Source organism: Apodemus sylvaticus, chromosome 7 (assembly GCF_947179515.1).
Source record: "Apodemus sylvaticus chromosome 7, mApoSyl1.1, whole genome shotgun sequence".
Taxonomy (NCBI): Eukaryota; Metazoa; Chordata; class Mammalia; order Rodentia; family Muridae; genus Apodemus; species Apodemus sylvaticus.
In genome coordinates, this window is record NC_067478.1 from 116,629,524 (window position 1) to 116,656,267 (window position 26,744).

The following is a 26,744-nucleotide window of genomic DNA, read 5'->3' on the forward strand; positions in this document are numbered from 1 at the left end:
AATAGGGGAAAAGAGATGAGTAATGTAGCAAAATTCACAGTACCCTTTCCCAAGCCACAGCATGCCACCTACATCCTAGGAAAGCAGCATTATATAGGCATGTCTCCTTCTTTTAATATGTAGAAAAAATGTACAAATTATGTATCAAGAAAGTATAAACATTTTTACAATTTGTGTTACATGTTTCAACTTACAGATCAAGCCACAGAAGGGACAGTAAAAGCAGATACCTCTGCCACAGCTGTGAAGGCCTCTTCCATTTTCATTTCAAACACCAAAATATCAACTACATCTTCAAGACCCCTGACTCACATAAAGACATCAGAGAAAACAACCAATATCAACACAACGGAGATGATTTTCACAGCCTCAGATGATTCTCACAACTTACAAGAGATAGCACCATCATTTTCCACAGGCCTTAGAGAAAATACTAGAATGGTTGCCAGGACAAGCCCATCTTTTTACAAGGGAGAACCTTTGACATCTATTGAACAAGAAGGCAGATCATTTGGTCAAACTATAGCCATCTCATCTAGTATTTCTGATATGACAAATGTAGAAGGCCACAGTTCTAAGGATGATGCAAGAACATCTAAACCAATTCTGACTCATTTGCCTTCTGAGCCACATAATACAATTTCTCTTATCTCTCATGCCTGGGGAGAAACTGGTTCACCCATGTCTACTATTGCTGTCTCTCCAGATGTAACAGAAAGAATGATGTCACTGGTCACTAGCTCAGGAACAGAAAACCATGTAATGACTTCAAATATGGGTTTGTCACCAGCAAAACATGAAACCATAAACCGATGGGTCACACATCCTAGAAGAAAAGTAACTTCAGGGATTCTAACTACAGCCATCACACCTAGTGTTACTGACATGATGACCTTAACTCTGAAACACTCTTCTTCTGAACCACAGCCCATAAAATCATTGGACACCAATGCTGGGGGTTATCCCAGCAAACCCATGTCTACACAGACTGTCTATCCAGGTGTAAGAGAGTTGATGATATCACAAGCCACTAATTATGGAAGAGAGACACAAATAACCACTTCAAATCTGCCTATTTCTCTTGGTCAAATAGAGAACACAGCCTCACCTGTGACTAATGCTGAAAGAGAAGCAACTTCAATGGCTTTACCAACCACCATTTCAACTATTATTCCAAAAATGATGACCTCAACAACATTTATGTCTTCTGAACCAGACATCACAGCTTCATTGGTCACCCATAATGTAGAACAGCATAGTTCAGACATGTCTACACTGGCTGCCTCTTCAAGTATAACCAAAATGAATGAATCATTGGGCACTACCACAGGCAAAGAAAGCCACTCAGTCATTACAACTCTGACTATTTCCCCAGATATGCCAAAGACTAAATCAATTAACACTATGTCAAATGTTCCAGACGCGATGATCTCAAAATCTCAGAAAAATACTTCTTCTAATGTACACACCATAACACCATTGGGTACCCATGCTGAGACACAGTCCAGTGTTTCCATGTCTACTGAGGCCACCTCTCCAAGTATAACAAAATCAACAGCATCCCTATTCACAAACATGGGCACAGAAAATATTGAAATAACTTCTCTGCCTATTTCTTCAGGTCCAATGGAAAAAAGAGCACCCTCAGTCACCAAACCTGAAAAAGAAGACACTTCTGAGGTCCTATATATCACCATTTCATCTAGTGTTCAACAAATTATGACCTCACCAACTGTTATTCCTTCTGAACCACATACCACAGTTTCATTGGACACCCATGTAGTGGGACAACCCAGTTCAGCCATGTCAATACTGTCAGCCACTTCAGATTCAACAAAAATTATACCATCACTGGGCAAAAGACCTAGCACAGAAAACCATTCAGTGACTTCCACTATGGATATTTCCACAGATCAACTGGAGACCACAGCCTCAGGAGGCACCCATAATGGAAGAGAAAGCAATTCACTGACACTATCCACAGTCATTTCAACTAGTTCTCCAGACAGGATGACCTCAAAAAATGAGAATCAAACTTTTTCTGATATACAGACTATAACATCATTAATCACCCTTGTTGGGGAAGACCACAGTTTATCTGTGCCTACTCAGGGTAGCTCTCCAGCTATAATGAAAGTGACACCATCATTATTAACTGACTTGGGCACAGAAGGCTATACAATGACTTCAACTCTGCCTGTTTTTTCAGGTCAACCACACACTAGAACACCCTGGGTCAAACATGCTGAAAAAGAAGTAAGTGCAATGGTACTACCTACCACCAGTTCAACAAATATTCCAGAAATTATGACCTCCCCAACTCCCTCTCCTGAACCACATACCACAGTTTCATTAATCACCCATGTTGAGGGAGTGCCACGTTTGGCTATGTCTACACTGCCTGTGTCAGGAGCTATAACAGAAAACACACCATCAAAGGTAACTCACCCTGGCAAAGAAGGCCATTCAGTAACTTCAGCTCTAGATGTTTCCTGGGATCAAACAGAATCCACAGCTCCATGGGTCCCCCATCATGCAAAGCAAGGAACTTTAGAGGTTCTTTCTACGAACATCTCAACCAGTGCTCCAGATGTGATTATTTCAATAAATAATAATCAAACATCTTCTGATACACAGACCATAACATCAATAATTACCCATACTGGGGAACAGCCCAGTTTATCTGGGTCCACTCAAGATGTCTCTTCAGCTATAACAAAAGTGAAACAATCAATATTTAAGGACTTGGGCACAGGAAGCTATGGAATGACTTCCACTCTGGCTACTTCTTCACATCAATCAGAGACTAGAACCAAATGGGTCACTCATTCTAAAATAGAAGCAACACCAAGAGTCCTACCTGAAATCATTTCTTCAAGTGCACCAGAAATGATTACCTCACCAACTCCTATTACTTCTGAACCACATGCCACAGGTTCATTAGTCACCAATGTTGGAGAACAACAGCATACTGCCATGTCTACTCTGACTGCCTCTCCAGGTATAAAAGAAATCATACCTTCACAACGAACTCACACTGGCACAGAAATCCATTCAGTGGCTTCAGCTCTGGATGTTTCTGCAGGTCAAGGAGAATCAACATCTGTATGGGTAACACACTCAGAGAAAGAAGTGACTTCAGGGGTTCTTTATAGAACAATGTCACCTAATGCTGCAGACATGGTGGCATCAAGAACTCTAAACAATGCTTCTCCTGATACACAGACCATAATATCATTCTTCACCCATGCTGGGGGAGAGCCCAGTTTATCTGTGCCTGATCCCAGTGTCTCTCCTAGGAAAACAGAAGTGACACCATCACTATTCACTGACTTGGGTACAGGAAGCTATGCGATGACTTCAATTTTGCCTGCTTCTTCAGGTCAAGCAGAGATGAGAATACCAGGGCACACTAACTCTGATGTGGAAGCCATTTCTGGAGTTCCATCTACCACCATTACAACCAGGGTCTCAGAAATGATGGCCTCACCAACTGTTATTCCTTCAGAACCACATAACACACTGTCATTACTAACCCAAGTTGGGAGACAGTCTAGTTCATCCATGTATACTCTTCCTGCCTCTACAGGTAGAACTGAAATTATACCATCACTGGTGACTCACCCTGGCACAGAAAGCCTTTCAAGCCCTTCTATTCTAGATATCTCTGGAGGTCAAGCAGAATCCACAATACCTTCAAACACCCATCCTCCTAGAAAAGAGACTTCAAAAGTTCTTTCAACAAACATCTCAAGCAGCAGTCTAGCCATAATAACTTCAATAACTAAGAATCACATTTCTTCTGATACACAAAATACAACATCATTCATTACACACGCTGGGGTACAGCCCAGTTTATCTATGTCTACACATGGTACCTCTCCTAACAAAGCAGAAGCGTCAAGATCACTATTCACTAAGTTAGACACAGAAAGATATGCAGTGACTTCGATTCTTCCTGCTTCTTCAGGTCAAGCAGAAACTAAGACACAATGGGAGACTAATTCTGAAGTGGAAGCTACTTCTGGGCTCTTATCTACCACCATTTCACATACTGTTCCAGAAATGATGACCTCACCAACAGTTTATCTTTCAAAACCAAATACTACAGTTCCACTAGTTACTCATGTTGTGGGGAAACCCACTTCAGCCATGTCTCCTGTCCCTTTCTCTACAGGTAGAAAAGAAAGTACACAATCGCTGGTCACTAGCTCTGTCACAGAAAACTACTCAGGGACTTCTACCGCAGATATGTCTTTAGATAAAGCAGGATCTACAACCACATGGAACAACCATTCAGGAAGAGAAAATACTTCATGGACTGTATCTATTATGCCAACCAGTGATCCAGAAATGCAGACTTCTATAACTAAGAATCAAACCTCTTCTGATACACTAAATATAACATCATTCATTACCCATGATGTAGGACAGCACAGTTTATCTGGGTCTACTCAGGGTGTCTCTCAAGGGATAACAGAAGTAACACCATCACAATTTACTGACTTAATTAAAGAAAGTTCTGCAATGACTTCAACTCTTGATGCTTCTTCAGGTCAAGAAGAAACTAAGACATCATGGGGCACTGATTCTAAAGTAGAAGCTGCTTCTGGGCTCTCATCTACCATCATTTCATATACTGTTCCAGAAATGATGACCACACCAACTGTTTTTCCTTTAGAATCACATACTACAGTTCCATTAGTCACCCATGTTGTAGGGAAACCCACTTCAGCGATGTCTCTTTTCCCTTTCTCTCCAGGTAGAACAAAAAGTACACTATCACTGTTCTCTAGCTCTGTCACAGAAAACTATTCAGTGACATCTACCCAGGATATATCTATAGGTCAAGCAGGATCAATAACTGAATGGAGTACCCATCCAGGAAAAGAAAATACTTCAGGGACTGTATCTACAATGTCAACAAGTTCTCCAGAGATGAAAACTTCTAAAACGAAGAATCAAACGTCTTCTGATACACAAAACATAACATCATTCACTACCCATGATGGAAGACAGCCTAGTTTATCTGGGTCTACTCAGGGTATCTCTCCAGGGATGACAGAAGTGACACCATCACAATTTACTTTCATAAGTACAGAAAGCTCTACAATGACTTCAACTCTTCATGCTTCTTCAGGTCAAGAAGAAAATAAGACACCATGGGACAGTAATTCTAAAGTGGAAGCTGCTCTCTTATCTACCACCATTTCATATACCATTCCAAAAATGATGACTTCACCAATGGTTACTCCTTCAGAACCAAATAGTACAATTCCACTAGTCACCGACCTTGTGGAGCAAGCCACTTCATCTGTGTCTACCCTCCCTTTCTCTCCAGATAGAACAGAAGGTATTCCATCACTGGTCACTAGCTCTGTGACAGAAAACTATTCAGGGACTTCTACCCAGGATATAGATCAAGCAGGATATACAACCACATGGAGCACCTACCCATTAAGAGAAAACACTTCAGGAACTCTATCTACAATAATATCAACCAGTTCTCCTGAGATGATAACTTCAATAAATAAGAGTCAAACTTCTGATACAAAAACCATAACATCATTCATTACCCATGCTGTAGAACAGTCCAGTTTATCTGGGTCTCCTCAGGGTATCTCTTCAGGGATAACAGAAGTGACACCATCACAATTTACTGACTTAAGTACAGTAATCTCTGCAATGACTTCAACTCTTTATGATTCTTCAGGTCAAGTAGAAACTAAGACACCATGGGGAACTAAGTCTGAAGTGGAAGCTGTTTCAGGGCTCTTATCTACTATCATTTCATATACTGTTCCAGAAATGATGACCTTACCAAAAGTTACTCCTACAGAATCACATACTACAGTTCCATTACTCACCCATGTTTTGGAGCAAGTCACTTCAGACATATCTAAGCTCCCTTTCTCTCCAGATAAAACAGGAAATATTCCATCACTGGTCACTAGCTCTGTCACAGAAAACTATTCAGTGACTTCTACCCAAGATATACCTATAGACCAAGCAGAATCTACAAACACATGGAGCACCCACCCAGGAAGAGAAAACACTTCAGGGACAGTATCTGCAATAATATCAACCAGTGCTCCTGAGATGATAACTTCAATAACTAAGAATCAAATTTCTTCTGATACAAAGACCATAACATCATTTATTACCCATACTGAAGGACAGCTCAGTTTATCTGGGTCTACTCCGGGTATCTCTCCAGGGATAACAGAAGTGACACCATCACAATTTATTGACTTAAGTATAGAAAACTCTGGAATGACTTCAACTCTTCATGCATATTCAGGTCAAGAAGAAACTGAGACACCATGGGACTCAAATTCTGAAGTGGAAGCTGCTTCTGGGCTCTTCTCTACCACCATTTCATATACTGTTCCAGAAATGATGATCTCACCAACTGTTTTTCCATCAGAATCATATACTACAGTTACATTAGACAGCGATGTTGTGGGGAAACCCACTTCAGCCATGTCTCTTGTCCCTTTCTCTCCAGGTACAAAAGAAAGAACACCACCACTGGTCACTAGCTCAATCACAGAAAACTATTCAGGGACTTCTGCCCAGGATATATCTTTAGATCAAGCAGGATCTAAAACCACATGGAACACCCATCCAGGAAGAGAAAATACTTTAGGGACTGTATCTACAATGTCAATCATTTCTCCAGAGATTGTGACTTCTATAACTAAGAATCAAACCTCTTCTGATACACAAAACATAACATCATTCATTGCCCATGATGGAGGACAGCCCAGTTTTTCTGGGTCTACTCAGGATATCTCTCCAGGGATAACAGAAGCAGCACCATCACAATTTGCTGACTTAAGTACAGAAAGCTCTGCCATGACTTCAACGTTTCATGCTTATTCAGTTCAAGCAGAAACAAAGATACCATGGGGCACTAATTCTAAAGTGGAAGGTGCTTCTGGGCTCTTATCTACCACCATTTCATATTCTGTTCCAGAAATGATGACCTCACCAAAGGTTACTCCTTCAGAACCACACAGTACAGTTCCATTAGTCACCCATGTTGTGGAGCAAGACACTTCAGCCATGACTACTCTCCCTTTCTCTCCAGATAGAACAGAAAGTATCCCATCACTGGTTACTAACTCTGTCACAGAACACTATTCAATGACTTCTACCCAGGATATATCAATAGATCAAGCAGGATCTACAAACACATGGAGCACCTACCCAGGAAGAGAAAACACTTCGGGGACTGTATCTACAATAATATCAACCAGTGCTCCTGAGATGATAACTTCAATAACTAAGAGTCAAACTTCTTCTGATACAAAGACCATAACATCAGTCATTACCCAAGCTGGAGGACAGCCCAGTTTATCTGAGTCTACTCAGGGTGTCTCTCCAGGGATAACAGAAATGACACCATCAGGATTTACTGCTTTAAAAACAGAAAGCTATGCAGTAACTTCGACTCTTTCTGCTTCTTCAGGTCAAGCAGAAACTGAGACACCATGGGACACTAATTCTGAACTGGAAGCGGCTTCTGAGCTCTTATCTACGACCATTTCATATACTGTTCCAGAAATGATGACCTCGCAAACTGTTTTTCCTTCAAAACCACATACTACAGTTGCATTAGTCACCCATGTTGTGGGGAAACCCACTTCAGCCCTGTCTCAGCTCCCTTTCTCTCCAGATACAAAAGAAAGAACACCATCACTGGTCACTACCTCAGTCACAGAAACATATTCAGGGACTTCTACCCAGGATATATCTATAGATCAAGCAGGATCTACAACCACATGGAACACCCATCCAGGAAGAGAAAATATTTCAGGGACTGTATCTACAATGTCAATCAGTTCTCCAGAGGTGGTGACTTCTATAACTAAGAATCAAACCTCTTCTGATACACAAAAAATAACATCATTCATTACCCATGATGGAGTACAGCCCACTGTATCAGGGTCTACTCAGGGTTTTTCTCTAGGGATAACAGAAGCAACACCATCACATTTTTCTGACTTAAGTACAGAAAGCTCTGCAAAGACTTCAACATTTCATGCTTCTTCAGGTCAAGCAGATACTAAGATACCATGGGACACTAATTCTAAAGTAGAAGCTGCTTCTGGGCTCTTATCTACCACCATTTCATATACTGTTCCAGAAATGATGACCTCACCAAAGGTTACTCCTTCAGAACCACATAGTACTGTTCCATTAGTCACCCATGTTGTGGAGCAAGACACTTCCATATCTATCCTCCCTTTCTCTCCAGATAGAACAGAAAGTATTCCATCACTGGTCACTAGCTCTGTCACAGAACACTATTCAGTGACTTCTACCCAGGATATATCGATAGATCAAGCAGGATCTACAAACACATGGAGCACCCACCCAGGAAGAGAAAACACTTTGGGGACTGTATCTACAATAATATCAACCAGTGCTCCTGAGATGATACCATCAATAACTAAGAGTCAAACTTCTGATACAAAGACCATAACATCAGTCATTGTCCAAGCTGGAGGACAGCCCAGTTTATCTGAGTCTACTCAGGGTTTCTCTCCAGGGATAACAGAAATGACACCATCAGGATTTACTGCTTTAAAAACAGAAAGCTATGCAGTAACTTCGACTCTTTCTGCTTCTTCAGGTCAAGCAGAAAGTAAGACACCATGGGACACTAATTCTGAACTGGAAGTGACTTCTGAGCTCTTATCTACGACCATTTCATATAATGTTCCAGAAATGATGACCTCGCAGACTGCTTTTCCTTCAGAACCACATACTACAGTAGCATTAGTCACCCATGTTGTGGGAAAACCCACTTCAGCCCTGTCTCAGCTACCTTTCTCTCCAGATACAAAACAAAAGACAGCATCACTGGTCACTAGCTCAGTCACAGAAAACTACTCAGTGACTTCTACCCAGGATGGATCTAAAACCACATGGAACGCCCATCCAGGAAGAGAAAATACTTCAGGGACTGCATCTACAATGTCAATTAGTTCTCCAGAGGTGGTGACTTCTATAACTAAGAATCAAACCTCTTTTGATATACAAAATATAACATCATTCATTACCCATGATGGAGGACAGCCCAGTGTATCAGAGTCTACACAAGGTGTCTCTCTAGGGATAACAGAAGTGACACCATCACAATTTACTGACAAAAGTACAGAAAGCTCTGCAATGACTTCAACTCTTCATGCTTCTTCAGGTCAAGCAGAAACTAAGACACCATGGGGCACTAATTCTAAAGTAGAAGCTGCTTCTGGGCTCTTATCTACCACCATTTCATATACTGTTCCAGAAATGATGACCTCACCAAAGGTTACTCCTTCAGAACCACATAGTACTGTTCCATTAGTCACCCATGTTGTGGAGCAAGACACTTCCATATCTACCCTCCCTTTCTCTCCAGATAGAACAGAAACTATCCCATCACTGGTCACAAGCTCTGACACAGAACACTATTCAGTGACTTCTACCCAGGATATATTGATAGATCAAGCAGGATCTACAACCACATGGATCACCAAGCCAGGTAGAGGAAGCACTTCAGAGACTGTATCTACAATAACATCAACCAGTGCTCCTGAGATGATAAATTCAATAACTAAGAATGAAACTTCTGATATAAAGAATATAACATCATTCATTACCCAAGCTGGAGGACAGTCCAGTTTATCTGGGTCTACTCAGGGTGTCTCTCCAGGGGTAACAGAAGTGACACCATCACAATTTACTGACTTAAGTACAAAAAGCTCTGCAATGGCATCAACTCGTCATGCTTCTTCAGGTCAAGCAGAAACTAAGATACCATGGGACACTAATTCTAAAGTGGAAGCTGCTTCTGGGCTCTTCTCTACCACCATTTCATATACCGTTCCAGAAATGATGACCTCACCAATGGTTACTCCTTCAGAACCAAATAGTACAGTTCCACTAGTCACTGACCTTGTGGAGCAAGCCACTTCATCTGTGTCTACTCTCCCTTTCTCTCCAGACAGAACAGAAAGTATTCCATCACTGGTCACTAGCTCTATGACAGAAAACTATTCAGGGACTTCTACCCAGGATATAGATCAAGCAGGATATACAACCACATGGAGCACCTACCCAGGAAGAGAAAACACTTCAGGGACTCTATCTACAATAATTTCAACCAGTTCTCCTGAGATGATGACTTCAATAAGTAAGAGTCAAACTTCTGATACAAAGACCATAACATCATTCATTACCCATGCTGGAGAACAGTCCAGTTTACCTGGGTCTCCTCAGGGTGTCTCTTCAGGTATAACAGAAGTGACACCATCACCATTTACTAACTTAAGTACAGTAAGGTCTGAAATGACTTCAACTCTTCATGATTCTTCAGGTCAAGTAGAATCTAAGACACCATGGGGAACTAAGTCTGAAGTGGAAGCTGTTTCTGGGCTCTTATCTACTATCATTTCATATACTGTTCCAGAAATGATGACCTTACCAAAGGTTACTCCTACAGAACTATATACTACAGTTCCATTAGTCACACATGTTGTGGACCAAGCTACTTCAACCATGACTACTCTCCCTTTCTCTCCAGATAGAACTGAAAATATTCCGTCACAGGTCCCTAGCTCTCTCACAGAAAACTATTCAGTGACTTCTATTCAGGACATATCTATAGATCAAGCAGGATCTACAACCACATGGAGCACCCACCCAAGAATCGAAATCACTTCAGAGAGTGTATCTACAATAATGTCAACAAGTGCTCCAGAGTTGATGACTTCAATAACTAAGAGTCAAGCTTCTTCTGATACACAGACCATAACACCATTCATTACCCATGCTGGTGGTCAGCCCAATCTATCTGTGTCTACTTTGGGCACTTCTTCCAGGATAACAGAAGTGATACCATCACTACTCAGTGGCTTAGGCACAGAGAGCTATGTTATGACTTCTAGTCTACATGCTTCTTTAGGTCAAGCAGAAACTAATTCTGAAATGGAAGCCACTTCTGGACCCTTATCTACTACCATTTCATCTGGTGTTCCAGATATTATCACCTCACCAACTGCTATTGCTTCAATACCACATAGTTCAGTTTCATTAGTCACCCATTTTGTAGGACAACCCAATTCAGCCAAGTCTACTCTGCCTGTCTCTCCAGGTATAACAGCAATTATACCGTCACTGTTCACTAGTTCTGGCACAGAAAGCCCTTCAGTGACTTCTACACTAGATATTTCCATAGATGAAGCCCAATTCTCAACCCCATTGGGCACCAATACTGGAAGAGAAAGCACTTCAGGCACTATATCTACAATAATTACAACCAGTGCTCCAGAGATGATTACCTCAATAACTCAAAAATATTCTTCTTCTGATTCACTGATCATGGAGTCTTTGAATACCCATGGCAGGGAACATGACAGTTTATTGCTCTCAAGTCCAAATAACTTTTCAGATATAACAGGTGTGACACAAGAGCTATTTACAACCTTGAGCGCTGAAAACAATACAGTAGCTTCCATTCTGTCTGTATCCCCAGATCAAGGGGTGACTAGTGCACCATGGATCAAAAAACCTGGAAAAGAATCCCCTTCAGTTCTTCTACCTACCACCATTTCCACTAGTGCTCCAGAATTGCTGACCTCACAAACTGTTATTCCTTCTGAATCTCATACCTTGGATTCATTAGTCACCCATTTGGGGGCACAGCTTAGTTCATCCACATCTAATCTAACTGTCTCTCCCAGTGTTACAGAATTTATATCATTACTGGATACCAGCTCTGGCACTGAAAGTCATTCAGTGACATCAGTTTTGACTGTTTCCCCAAGTCCATCGGTGACTACCACCCCATGGGTCACTGAACCTGCTAGAGAAGGTACTTCAAAGATTCTTTCTATAAGCACCTCACCTACTGTTGTAGACACAACAACATCAAAATCTAAGATTCATACTTCTTCTGAAACACAGGCCATAACATCAGCAGTCACCCATAGTGAGGGACAACCAAGTTTATCTGTGTCTACTCAGGGTATCTCTCCAAATAAAGCAGAAGTAACACAATCACTATTTACTCACATAGGCATAGGAAACTATTCGATAGCTTCTACTCTGACTGCTTCTTTAGGTCAAACAGAGACAAGAGTTCCATCAGTCGCCAATCCTGAAACAGAAGCCACTTCAGGGATTCTATCTACCACTATTTCAACTGTTTCAGAAATGATGACCTCATCAACTCTTAGTGCTGGAACCACAGTTTCATTAGTCTCTCATGTTGGGGAAAATTCTGGTTCAACCATATCTACTTTGCCTGCTTCTCCAGGGAGAACAGAAATCATACCATCACTAGTCACTCACCCAGGCATAACAAGCCATTCAGTAACTTCAACTCTGGACATTTCCCCAGGTCAAGCAGAATCCACATCTCCTTGGGTCACCTCCTCTGGGAATGAAATGTCTTCAGTGCTTTTTTCTCCAACCATCTTACCTAGTGTTCCAGACATAATGACATCAAAATTTCTAAACCACACTTCTTTTGATACACAGACTATAACATCTTTCATCACCCATGCTGATGAACAGGCCAGTTTATCGGCCTCTACTCAGGGTGTCTCCCCAAGTATAGCAGAAGTAACATCATCACTATTTACTGAGTTGGCCACAGAAAAATCTGCAATGCCATCAACTCTGTCTGTTTCTTCATTTCCACCTGGGAGTAGAACCCCATCAGTCACCCATCCTGAAACAGAAGTCACCTCAGGGGTTCTACCTACCATCATATCAGCTACTGTTCCAGATATTATGCTCAAACCAACTCTTATTCCTTCAGCACCACATACAATAGTCTCATTAGTCACCCATGTTGGGGAACAGTCCAGTTCAACCATGCCTACTCTGCCTGTCTCTCCTGGTATTACAAAAATTATATCACCACTAGTCACTCTTTCTGGCCCAGAAAGCCATTCAGTGACTTCCAATTTGGCTGTTTCTTCAGGTCAATCAGAGACCCCAGCCAAATGGATCCATACTAAGCATGAAGGGACTTCAGGGAATCTATCTACAACCATCTCATCTCATGTTCCAGACACTATGACCTCAACAACTTTAAATCATAATCTTTCTAAATCACACACCATAAAATCATTGTTCACACATATTGGTGACCAACCCAGCTTAAGCATGACGACCACGGCATTTTCCCCAAGTATACCAAAATTGACAACATCACTGAGTACAAAATTAGGCACAGAAAGCCGCTCTACCACTGTGGCTTTGTCTCCAAGTCTATCAGAAACTACAATCTCTTTGGTGACTCCTTCTCAAAAAGAAGCCACTTTAGCTGTTTTAACTACTACCATTCCATCGACTTTTCTAGACATGATGACCTCACCATCTCTTCTTACTTCTGAACCACATATTGCTGTTTCACTGGCCACCCCTCTTAAGGGACAACCTAGTTCATCTATATCTATTCTGGATGTTTCTCCTGGTGTAACAGAAAACATACCATTCCAAGTAACCAGTTCTAGCACAAAAATCCATTCAGCATCTTCAACTCTGCATGCTTCTCCAGGTCAACTAGAGATCCCTGCCTCAATGGTCACACCTCCTGAAAGAGAAGACACCTCAAATATTCTAAGTACAGACATCTCACTAAGTGTTCCAGACTTGATGACCTCAACAACTTATATTCCTTCTGAACCACATACCACAATATCATTGGCCACTTATGTTGGGGGACAATCCAGTCCAAGTATTTCTAGTTTGACTAACTTTCCTGCTATAAAAGATATAATGGCACCACCAGCCATTACCTCTCAGATAGAAACAGATAAAACTGCTCCAACTCTATCGGTTCCTACAGATCAAAGACGGACCACAGCCTTGTGGGTCACCCATTCTGGAAAAGAAGTCATGTCTACAGTTTCCAGTCCATCTACTTTACCTGGTAATGCAGAAAGAACTGAAACATGGTTCATTCTTTCTGCCAATACCAGCACCCCACACCCCACAACAACTTCCACATTTTCTTATAATGACATTGTTTCCTCAGCATCTGACATAGGGACCAGTTCAGCCACAACTTTTTCATCTGGTGCTTCTGAAGAAGAAGCCTCTCTCTCTGTCCACACTAGGACTGAGACAAGCACATCCAGTCTAACTGTAACCTCTTCATCTATTTTACCAGGAACCACAGGCTTACAGCCTTCCAGCCCTTCCACAGAGCACACTCAGACTGTGTCCTCTGCTCTCCCTGGGTTTTCTGATCATCTTACAACTAGTAAATTTAGTACTGCAACTTCCCAGATTACAGAAACTTCACCATCTCCCAGTACAATTAGACTTTCAAATTTTGTCAGTCATGTCATAAGCCCCACAATGACCTTGTTACCATCAGAGTCTTCAACGCATACACCCACTGACCTTGAAACTACAAGTGAAACCACAAGTTCAGCTACCACAAGGTCAAGACCAACTGGGGATAAGACTACAACTACACAACTTGGAAGTTCTTCTGTCCTGACAACACGTGAAATGTCCACATGGTCCCCTGAGAATATGACTTCAAGGCCAAGTAAGCATGAAACTTTTTATTGCAGTAATACATAATATATATGTGTATAATGTAAATATCCCTTTTGGAGATATTTTACATGTACAATCCAGTATCGTTGTTTGTAGTGTTATGCACCACCACTTTCAGTTTTCAGGCATTGTCAGATTCCTGATTGTTTCACTTGCTGCCGATTGAATCCAGGAGCTCACATACTTTGTAATTGCTATGCTATTAAGCCATAACCACAACCCTCCAAATAATTTTAGTCATCACAAACTAAAATTTTGTACACGTGAAGCAGTAATTCCTTCTTCTACATTCTTCCCAACTATTAGTGATTGTATTAGTTTCCTTTCTATGTACTGTATGTTTTAGCAGGAATTATACAGATAATTACAGTGACTATGAGTCCAGTACTGCAACAGCCATGACATACCTGAAATACAAGCTTTCATAATTCATAATGACTTACTTTGACTCATATTTTTCTGTACCCTCTTCCACAATGTTTCCTAACTTTTCACATTGCCAAATCATTTTATTTATTTATTCATTCATACATTCATTTACCTATTTGTGCGCTTGTGTGTAGGTGTGTATGTATGTGTGGGTGTGTGTGTATGTAGGTGTGTGAGGTGTGTATGTGTGATGTTTCCATTCAGAAACAAGACAAGAACATCAGATTATTTTCCTCTATCACTCTTTATTCCCTTATATTTATTTCATTTTATTACCTAAATGTAGGGTCTTCATTGAAATGGGAACTAGACTGGCAGTGAAGAACCCCGAGAGATCCCTCTGTCTCCACCCATATGATTGTTCTGGTGTTTCAGGCACACATATGGCCATGTTCAGTTTTTTAAATAGGTACCAGGGATTTGAACACAGATCCTCATACTGGCACAGCAAGAACTCTCACACATATATTGCTCTTCACAACCCCAAGAGCTATGGGCTTTTTATTAAAATTTGAATTGAGTTTTTTTTCTTTTCTTTTCTTTTTGAAACTACAATATAATTGTACAAATTTCCTTTTTCTATTCTCCCTTCAAACACTCACATAAACCCTTCCTTGCTCTTTTTCAAATTTACAGCCTTTATGTCATTGTTTTTACATGCATGTATGTGTAAGTAATGATATATATGATAAATATATGTATATATATTTGTGGTATATATCTATAATTGTTTTATATATATGTAGGGTAATTATAGATATATACTGAATATAACCTGAGTTTGTATAATATAGGAATATTTTAAGAATTTGTCTATTGGTATTATACAACCAAATTAGTATGCTTTTCCTTGTTCTACTCTGAAAATTCTGTAGTTATCCATTGTTCTTTGTGTAATATTGAGGACTTGTAACATTTATCCATTTACTTGGCTTACTATTTTTGTTGTGGTTTGGCTGATATTTAGGCATTCATGTTGGTTAAAATTTTGGCATGTAGTTTCTGACATTAATAACAGAGAAAATCACACAGCCAACTCCTGATCCTCTGGCTTTTACAATCCTTCTGCCCTCATTCTTCCTCAATGTTTACTGGGCCTTAGTCACTACAGTAGTTTGTAGATACCTCCATTGGAATTGGGATCCAAAACTTGGACTTTTGATTGGTTATTTTCTTTGAAATAGTCTCTGTCTGTTGCAAAAATAAGTTTTCTTGAAGAGAGGACTGAGGACTACACTTTTCTGAGGGCATCAGGAAAAAATGTTTAGATAGTTGTTTGGGACTATGATGGTTTAATAAATTCCTTGTTGCATTTTTCTGGGTAATGGTTTCCAGTACTAAGTTACCAGTACCAAGCATGATTTGTTTCTTTTGGGGAATGTCTTAAAACTAACTTGAGAGCTGTTGGTTGTCACAAAGATATACATGCCACTACTTCCCCCATAAGGTTTTTGTGGAATGTTTGGAGTTGCTGTAGTTCACAGGCATTATAGCTGGGTAAAACAGTCTGTTGCTTTTCTCCTTTAAAGTCTTCCACACTGTTCTTACCATGAAAGCTAGTCTTCAATGAGGAGGCATTCAAGAGAGTTCCAGCTCAGGATCTTCCATACCCTGTGTCTGAAGCACATGGTGCCTTAAGCAAACAGGGACTCCCACATCTGGGGGAGGGTGGATCAACCAAAGGCATTAGCAATTGGTATCTGCTATAATATTTCCCTCTTCATTTCTGATTCTACTAATTTGGGTCCTCTCTTTTGGGGAGTTGGACTGAGGATTTTTAATTTTGTTTATCTTCTTGAAGAACCAAATTTCAGACTTGTTGACTCTGTATTGTTTTCTGATCTCATTTTTTATTATTATTTCTAGTTATCAAGTTTGGATGTAGTTCTTGCTACTTGAAGTTTTTGAGTTGCATAATTAAGACATTTTTGTGCTGTGTTTGATTTTTTTAAATGTAGGCACCTATAGCTGTATTTTTTCCTCATGGAATTGTTTTTAATATCACTAAACAGGTTTATTATTCTGTGATTTTATACTTTTCATTCAGTTCCAGGATATTTTGTTTTATTTTTCAGTTTCTCCTTTGAATCACTTGTCATTTCACAATGAGTTGTTTAATCTCCATGGTTTGTTTACTTACTAGAGATTCGATTGTTTTAAATTTTAAGTTTTGTTACATTGTGGTCAGATAAGACACAAGTTGTTTCAATTGTTTTCAATTTTTAAAGATTTATTTTATGTCACAGAATGTGGTCTATTTTAGCAATTTTTATTGTGCTTCTGTAAACAATGTATTATTCTTTGGTGTTTGGGTTGGCTATTTTGTATGTTTGTTAATCTGTTTGGTGTATGATATCTATTAATTCCAATATTTATCTTTTTTCAGAAAACTGTATATTGGACCAAGTTGTGTACTAAAATAACACACTGTTTATGAATTGATTCTAATCTATATCTTTAAATCCAAGAGTAGTTTTTATGTTTGTGTGAAATTGAGGACCCCCAGAGTTTGGGGCATATATATATATGAGAGTAATGTTTCCTTGGTAAACTGTTCTCTTGATTAAAATGACAAATCTCTCTTTATCACTTCTGACTACTTTCAAAGCAAAGTCAATTTTGGCAAATATTAAGAAAGCAATGACTGCTTGTGTCCTGTTCCCATTTGATTGCTGATTTTTTCACATCTTTATACTTTTCAGTGATCTTGGAATCTTTGAAACTATGACATATTTCTTGTAGAGAATGATTTTTGTTTCTTGATTCATTCAGTCTTCCTGTATCTTTTTATTGGAAAGTTATGGTCATTAATATTTAAAGTTATTATTAAAATACATATGTTAATTGTGAACTTCACATTGTTGAGTTTTGGTGGTGTTTTGTTTTCAGAGCTTCTTTGTATTTTTATAATTATGGCTTCATATTTCTTTCCACAGTCTCTCTTCTATGCTAATTCCTCTCTTCAGTTTGAAATAATTCCTCTTATATTTCTTTTGGGTTTGGTTTGTAGGATATAATTCTCTTAGGCTGTGTATGTTGTAAATAATTTACATTCCCCTTCAATTTTGGCAGATAATTTTGCTGACTATATAATTCTAGGCTTTCTATCATCTATCACTTAAGTATTTTATTACTTGCCATGCCATGTTCTTCTGGCTTTCAAGAGTCCATGTAGAAATCAATATGTGGATAGGTTGTAATTATGGTTTGTTTGTTTGTTTGTTTGTTTTCCTTGTTCAGATTTCAATATACTTTCTTTGCTTAAACATATACAGATACAGATATAGATGATATAGATATAGATATAGATATAGATAGAGATAGAGATAGAGATAGAGATAGAGATAGAGATAGAGATAGAGATAGAGATAGAGATAGATATTAGTGTTTTAACTATGATATGCTGTGGGGATTTTTTTTTCTGGTCTTTTCTATTAGATGTTATATGTGCTTCTTATATCTGTATTGATGTGACTTCCTTGGTTGAGGGAAGACTTCATTAATGAACATATTGGAGATTTCTATGGAAGTGACTTAGGAAATTTTTCACTATAATTCAAAAGTTTGAAGTTTTTGAAAAGTTAGGGTCTCACCTTTTCTCTTTCTGTCCTTTATTTTTTATTTGTTCGTCTTCATAGCCCTTGCTTATTTTTTTCATATCTTCTTCAGTTTTGAACCCTGATATTTTATCCTTCGATTGATTTGTTTTATGTGTAAGGCTTTTTTTCTTTTCTTTCTTTTTTTTTTTTTTTTTTTTTTTTTGAGTTTTCGAGTTGACTCATTGGGTTTTACATTTCCATCATTATTTCAGCATTAGTCTTCTTCAATGTTTCTATCTTCTTATTCATTTCTATTTCCAAGTCCTGGATTGTGTTCATGTCTTAGGCATCACTTCCATGTTTGGTCTCCTTTCTTAATTTCATTGAACTGCAACTCTGTGTCTTTTTTAAATGCCTAAATTTTTTGATGAAGTTTATGATTTTTCTTTTAAGTCTAGTATCCCAAGATTCATTTTGGTAATTTTAGCAAATATTATACAAGACTGAGAGGTTATGGGAAGAACATACTGGTTTGATCTTTTATATTATTTTTATTATAAAATACGGGTGTGTATCTTTAGTTAGTTCTAAGTCTCATTTGGTTAGAGCAGATTGGAACAGAAAGTAGTATGGAAGGTATGTTGGGCTTAGAGTAGAAAAGGCTTTAGTGTAATGATGGTGGAAATGGCTTTGGTGTAATAAAATTAAATGAACAGAGCAGATTAGTCAGAATATATATCTTGGTTTAAAATCTGAGTGTGGAGTTAGTTCTGCCTGAGGTTAGATATTGTATAGGAGGATCCTGTGTTGCTGTGCTGTGTATCTGCCTTGATGCTGGTATGCCCAAGTGCCACTGGAAAGTGCTCAGGGGAGACAGAACACAATCCAGGTAAGTTAGTCAATGTTTCTTTTTAGGGAATCTATGGGGTTGGAGAAGAGACCTTCTCTGGGAGATTTAGACACAGCTATTTATAACTAAGGCCTCCCCTTCAGTCATCCTTTATGAAGGATGGTCCTTGCTTGTCCACACTGTTTTATTTGATTGTGGATGTGAAAAAGTACATCTTACATAGGGTGAACAAGGGATTAAATATCTTTTGTGGAAAAGAAAGCCCAAGACTGGGAACACATTGGATGAATACTAGGGACCTAGCTAGATATCTTCTTAGCATGAAAAACTCTAGGACTTCATGCTACATGACCCATTGTCATTGTCCTCTCAGTGGTGAGTCATGGGTACATGTTCAAGATGAGGTAGTTTGACAGAGAGAGCTGACTACGTGCCTCATCTTCTCATTTCTAAGATTCCCTGGGGTTTGAGCCTGTTCAACCTTACCAGTTCTGTCTCGGCACAGTCCACTTGCCCCACACTGTGAGTTGCAGATGGATAGGTAGAATTCAAGCAGAAATCTAGAGTTTGATTTTGATACAGGCAAACCTAGTCAGAGAAGACCAGGTCACTTTATGCAAGATGCATTCTAGGCAGGTTGGAGAGAGTGCATGGATGAGAAAGGTCAGGGAAAATCACCAACCTAGAAAACGATGTGGAAGATCTGGCTATTTAGTGTCTTGGTCATTGTTCTATTGCTGTGAAAAGACATCATGACCATGGCAACTCTTATAAAACAAAGCACTTAGCTGAGTCTTGCTTACAGTTTCAGATATCAATGAGTCATTGATGTTAAGAGATATTAAAGAAAATGATTACTACTTCCTGTTATTTTTGTTGTTAGAGGTGGGATTATGTTTGTGTGGCTATCTTCTTTTGGGTTTGTTAAAAGATTACCTTCTTGCTTTTTTTTAGGGTGCAGTTTCCCTCCCTGTGTTAGTATTTTCCATCTGTTATCCTTGTAAAGCTGGGTTTGCTTTTGCTTAATTTGCTTTTGTCATGGAATATAGTATTTTCTCTGTCTATGGTAATTGAGAGTTTTGCTGGGTATAGTAGCCTTGGCTGGCATTTGTGTTCTCTTAGGGTCTGTATGACATCGCCCAGGATCTTCTAGCTTTCAGAGTTTCTGGTGAGAAGTCTGATATAATTCCAGTAGGTCTGCCTTAGATGTTGTTTGACTTTTTCCCCTTACTGCTTTTAATATATATATATATATATATATATATATATATATATATATATATATATATATATATATTTGTTTAATGCATTTTGTGGTTTGATTATTATGTGACAGGATGAATTTCTGTAATGATCCAGTCTATTTGGAGTTTTTAGGCTTCTTATATATTCATGGTCATCTCTTTCTTTAGGGAAGTTTTCTTCTATAATTTTATTGAACATATTTGTTGGCCCTGTAAACTGGGAATCTTTGCTCTTGTCTATACCTATTATCCTTAGGTTTGGTCTTCGCATTGTGTCCTGAATTTTCTGGATGTTTTGAGTTAGAAGCTTTGTGCATTTTGCATTTTCTTTGACTCTTGTGTCAATGTTTTCTATAGTATCTTCTACCTGAGATTATTTCTTCTTTCTCTTATATTCTGTTGGTGATACTAGCATCCATGGCTCCTGATCCTTTTCCTAGGTTTTCTAACTCCATGTTTGTCTCCTTTGGGATTTCTTTATTGTTTCTACTTCTGTTTTTAAATCTTGAATGGTTTTGTTCATTTCCTTTGCCTTCTTAATTGTCTTTTCCTGTAATTCTTTAAGGGGTTTTGTGTTTCCTCTTTAAGGGCTTCTACCTGTGTACCTGTGTTTTCCACTATTTCTTTCTTTTTTTTTCAAAGTGTTTCTTTTTTTTATTCAATAAATTTTTTATTTATATTTGAAATGATTTCCCCTTTTCTAGACCCCCACTCCCCGAAAGTCCCATCAGCCCCCTTCCCTCCCCCTGTTTTCCCACCCAACCCTTCCCACTTCCCTGTTCTGGTTTTGCCCTATACTGCTTCACTGAGTCTTTCCAGAACAAGGGGCCACTCCTCTGCTCTTATCTTGTAACTATGGTACAATATTTCTCAGATAGCTTGTTTTGAAATGTTCAATCTCCCAAAGAAGGCCAAGATCTTTCCTCTTATACTACTTGGGATTAAACATTTCCTCCTGTTTCTTCTTCTCTTTATCTTCCTCCTATTTCTCCTCATTTAGTTCCTCCTCTTCTTTTTCTTCCTGTCCACATCCTTTTGCACCTGTTCATCTTCCTCTTCCTCCTTCCCATTTTGTTCTCTTCCTCTTCTGCTCTTGTTCCTTCTATTACTCCTTTTCTTCTCCTCTTTCTACCCTCCTTCTATTCTTTTTGATCCTCTTATTTCCCTTTCTCTTTCTGTTGATCCTATACATTTCTTTTACCTGTTTACCTTTCTTGCATCATTATCCCTTTTCCTCCCCATATTCGTCTTCTTTTTGATTATAATAAGACCCCAGGTAGAGTAGAAGATGATAGGGGAAGTTGGAGTGATGATATTTCAATGGATTAGAGTCATTCTCCTTTCCCTTCATCATAACAACTTAATTATCAGGCTTTATAAGACAACTATAACTTTATAAACATTGCCACCCTTAATAAGTACACACTAAGTAGTAATTGTAGGCTGCTGTCAACCGCAAAACTGTCACAGGAAGAAAGGCTACTGCCAAGAACAGAAGTCCTAATGGCAACTTATGTTTATCAAAAGGAATCCTGTTTGGTGAAAATTTCACAGTTATGTTACTCTTATGCAAACCTTTGTGAGTTGTTTTACTCATTTTTACTGAAAACCATTATGCATTCAAGGAGGAAATAATTTGCCTAAGATTCTGACTAAAAATCACAGGAGACTTTGGATTTCATGCATAGACACCCTTACAACCTCAGATAATATGGTGAACCATCCAAACACTGCAATACCCAAATATCTGGACAGGCATCCTCTACCCTAATAATCTATGCAACTTGATAGCTAGATATTTCTTTTTATCCACTTGGAGATTACCTTCATATATAGTATAAAGTACATATTTCACTTTATTATTTAAAGCATGTACTGTTTTTCGTCCAGAAAATACTATTTTGTTACTGTGACAAAATACCCTGATTCAGAGGCAGTAGACATCTTCAGTAAAATATTATTTTCTAGATATTAAAGGAATATAGCTCACATGAACTCACAGTGGTTGTGACTTCAAACACAAGACTTGAACAACATCACAACAGCAAAAATTCCACCATGGATGGGGGTGTCAAATTTCTGTAATCCGTGCACACATAGGTCTACTAGAGCATGGTTGAATCAAAACTCACATCCATACAAAAAAAATGACTATATTTCTTAGCATCTATCAATAGTGTTTCAATTAAGATATAGAGCTCCTAAATCCATATCCCCAGAAATGAAGAAATTATTTTGGCCTATACTTCTAGGTACAGTCCAGCATGGCAAAAAAGTCAATGCAACACTAACTTGAAGCTGCTAGCTGAATCATATCTAGAATCAATAAAAAGAGACATGGGGGAGAGAAATAAAGGTATTCAGCTATCTTTTCCACTTTCTATATACTTGAGGATATCTTTCCAGGGAATGGTATCACCCACATTAGGGAGTGGCCTTCTTACCTCAATTAATTTAATCAAATAATTTTTTACAGGCATGTCAATAGGCCAACATAATTTACATCATTCGTTAGAGGTGTGCTTTAAGGCTTGTATTTTGTGACATTGTATATCATTTCAAGTTCATAACATTAAAAATTATTGAAAATTTACTACAAAATTTGGACCAAACAGAGTATCTTTCCACAATATGAATATTGTTGAGTGATAGATTTGTTTTGTATAATGATCTTCAAGCCAGAGAATCATTCCAGGATTTAGTGTTACATTACAGAAATGGATGAAGATTTAGATGTAAGATTACTTTGAAAGTCAAATGAAATAATACAGGAATAACTAGAAAAATTCAGAGTTTTGCCTAAATCTTGTCTGTATTTTTTTCATAAATAGAATATCAGAAATGGAACCCCTGATCCAAAAAATAGTCATGGAAAGTTGTTTTCACTGCCTCCTCCTCCTCCTCTTTATTGTCCTTCTGTTTCTCTTCTTTCTCCTATTTTCCTTTCTTTCCTCCAGCCTTCTTTTCCTCCTTATCTTCTTTTTCCTCCAGAGAAACAGACATATGTAACTTTCCTAGTATGCACAAGGCTCTAGATTCAATTACCAATGCATGCACAAGTACACTAGTGCGAACACACACACACACACACACACACACATACACACACACACACTTCTCCAATTTCTGTCAAAACTCAATTAAGACAAATTATAACAGATACATCATTTCTTCACCATTAAAGCTTCATATACCTGTCACCAAATTTCCCCAGTTTTTCAATCCATACATATCATTATCATCCACATATGTATATGTATATGTGTGTATATATATATATAATGTATATATATATATACATTACACATATAATGTATGTACATATGTGTGTTCATGTATGTATGTGTACACAATGTTCAAGATTTGTCTATATATCAAGGAATGTCAGCTTGGGGTAACCCTGTGGATATTCTACCTCCAACCAGAAACCCTACTTAACAGCCAGCAAAGTGAGGCAGAAAATATGAAGGATGTGTCTTTCTGTCTGACAGGCAAACTTATACTTAACTAGGTTCCTTACGCAGTCCAGAACTAACAGTTGCCTAGGGGTAGGGCTGCCAAGAGTGGGATTCATTTCCTGCATCAACTAATCAAGACAATCTCTAGTAGTTCAATCTGATCTATGTAGTGCCACAGTTATTATTTTCTAGCCTGATAATCAAGCTAAGATTTAAAGATAATCAGCATAAACAGCCAATACTTTTATTACTGCTCTATCTCACCAATACTCTATTTCTATATTTTGGTTTCTGCATACTACTCCAACAACCTGCTACAACTTTATCAATTCAATGTTATAAATAATATGCATACACTAAAATAATGTAATAAATCTTTTTTTTTAATTTTTTTAATTTACTGAAAAGGGAAGTAAGGGGAAATAAAAAAAACTTTATGATAAAATTAAAGATTTACATGAAAAATATTTCAGATAAACATGTTAAAATTGACAATTTTCATGAAAAATTAAGGAATAAAGTGGTAGACATGTAAAACATTACTAAATTAATTGAAATATGGTACAGAAACATTTAATAATAGAGTTGAAGATTTATGTGGAAAATATTTATGATAAAATTGTAGAAAAATATAGAAAAATGTTAGAATTGAAGGTTATCATGTAAATTTTTATATAGATATAATAATGGTAGACATAAAAGTATTCCTAAGTTGATTAAAAGAGGAATTAGAAACATTTTCTGATAAACTTGAAAATTTACATGGAAAATATTTCTGATAAAATTGTAGAAATATATAGAAAAACATGTTAAAATTGAAGATTATCATGGAAATTATATAGATAAAATGATAGGCATAAAGATAATTCTAAGTTGATTGAAGGTGGAATTATAAACATTTTCAGATAACATTGAATATTTACATGGAAATATTTCTGAAACTTTCAAGAAATAGAAAATCATGTTAAAATTGACTATTTCATGGAAAATTTTACATACAAATGGTTGATTTAAAAACTCTTTCTAAATTAATTGAAGGTGGAATTGGAAACATTTGTGATCAAATCAAGGATTTACATTGGAAATATTTCTGATAAAATAGAGGAAGTATATAGAAAGACATTAAAATTGAAGATTATCATGAAAATAATGGAGATAAAATGGTAGACATAAAAGAAATTAGTAAAATAATTAAAAGGGGAATTACAAACATTTTCTGATAAAATTGAAGATTTACCTGAGAAATATCTCACTAGTCTATGTCTTTTTATTGGAGAGTTGAGGAATTGTGATTGTTGCTTCCTGCTATTTTTGATGTTATTTTTATGTTTGTGTGGGTATCTTCTTCTGGATTTGTTGGAAGAAGATTACTTTCTTGCTTTTTCTAGGGTGTAATTTTCCTCCTTGTGTTAGCATTTTCCATCAATTATCCATTGTAGGGCTGGATTTGTGGACAGATATTGTGCAAAATTGGTTTCATCATGCAATATCTTGGTTTCTCCATCTATGATGATTGAGAGTTTTGCTGGGTATAGTAGCCTGGGCTGGCATTTGTGTTCTCTTAGGATCTGTATGAGGTCTGCCCAGGATCTTCCAGCTTTCATCATCTCTGGTGAGAAGTCTGGTGTGATTCTGAAAGGTCTGCCTTTATAAGTTATTTGCTCTTTTTCCCTTACTGCTTTTAATATTCGTTCTTTGTTTAGTGAATTTGATGTTTTGATTATTATGTGCCTGGAGAATTTTCTGTTCTGGCCCAGTCTGTTTGGAATTCTGGAGGTTTCTTGTATGTTCATGGGTATCTCTTTCTCTAGGTTAGGGAAGTTTTCTTCTACAATTTTGTTGAAGATATTTACTGGGCCTTTAAGATGTAAATCCTCGCTCTCATCTATACATATAATCCTTAGGTTTGGTTTTCTCATTGTGTCCTGGAGTTCCTGGATATTTTGAGTTACCAGCTTTATGCATTTTGCATTTTCTTTGACTGCTGAGTCAATGTTTTCTATGGTATCTTCAGCACTCGAAGTTTTTTCTTCTATCTCTTGTATTCTGTTGTTGATACTTGCATCTACTCCTGATTTCTTTCCAAGGTTTTCTATCTCCAGAGATGTCTCACTTTGTGATTTCTTTATTGTTTCTACTTCCACTTTTAGATCCTGGATGATTTTGTTCAGTTCATTCACTTGATTGTTTATGTTTTCCTGTAATTCCTTAAGAGATTTTTGTGTTTCTTCTTTAAGGGCTTCTGCCTGTTGACCCAAGATCTCCTGTATTTTTTAAGGGATTTTTGTGTTTCCTCTTTAAGGGCTTTTACCTGCGGACTGATGTTCTTCTGTATTTCTTTAAGGGAGTTATTTAAGTCTTTCTTGAAGCCCTCTATCAGCATCATGAGATACAATTTTGAATCCGATACTTACTTTCCTGGAGTGTTGGGGTGTCTGGGACTTCCTGTGGTAGGAGAACTGGGTTCTGATGTTGTCATCTGGCCTTGGTTTCTGTTGGTAGGGTTCTTGTGCTTGCCTTTTGCCATCTCATGCTAGTTAGTATTCTTGTCTTTGGCTCGAGTTTGTTCCTCCTGTGGGCCTGTAAGCCTGTGTCCTTACTCCTCTGAGATCAAAAGTGAACGCACTGCTGGGAGATCTCTCTCTCTCTC

General features: G+C 38.0%; 1 protein-coding gene across 1 annotated transcript in view; it reads left to right on the forward strand.

Annotated features, from left to right (window-relative positions):
* The window catches only part of Muc16 (mucin 16, cell surface associated), a 243,453-nt gene that overhangs the window by 45,958 nt on the left and 170,751 nt on the right, over positions 1-26,744 (forward strand). Inside the window, exon 4 of the mRNA XM_052189402.1 lies at positions 197-14,563. Coding sequence (XP_052045362.1) covers positions 197-14,563 — 14,367 coding nt within the window. The remainder of the gene's footprint in view (positions 1-196; positions 14,564-26,744) is intronic.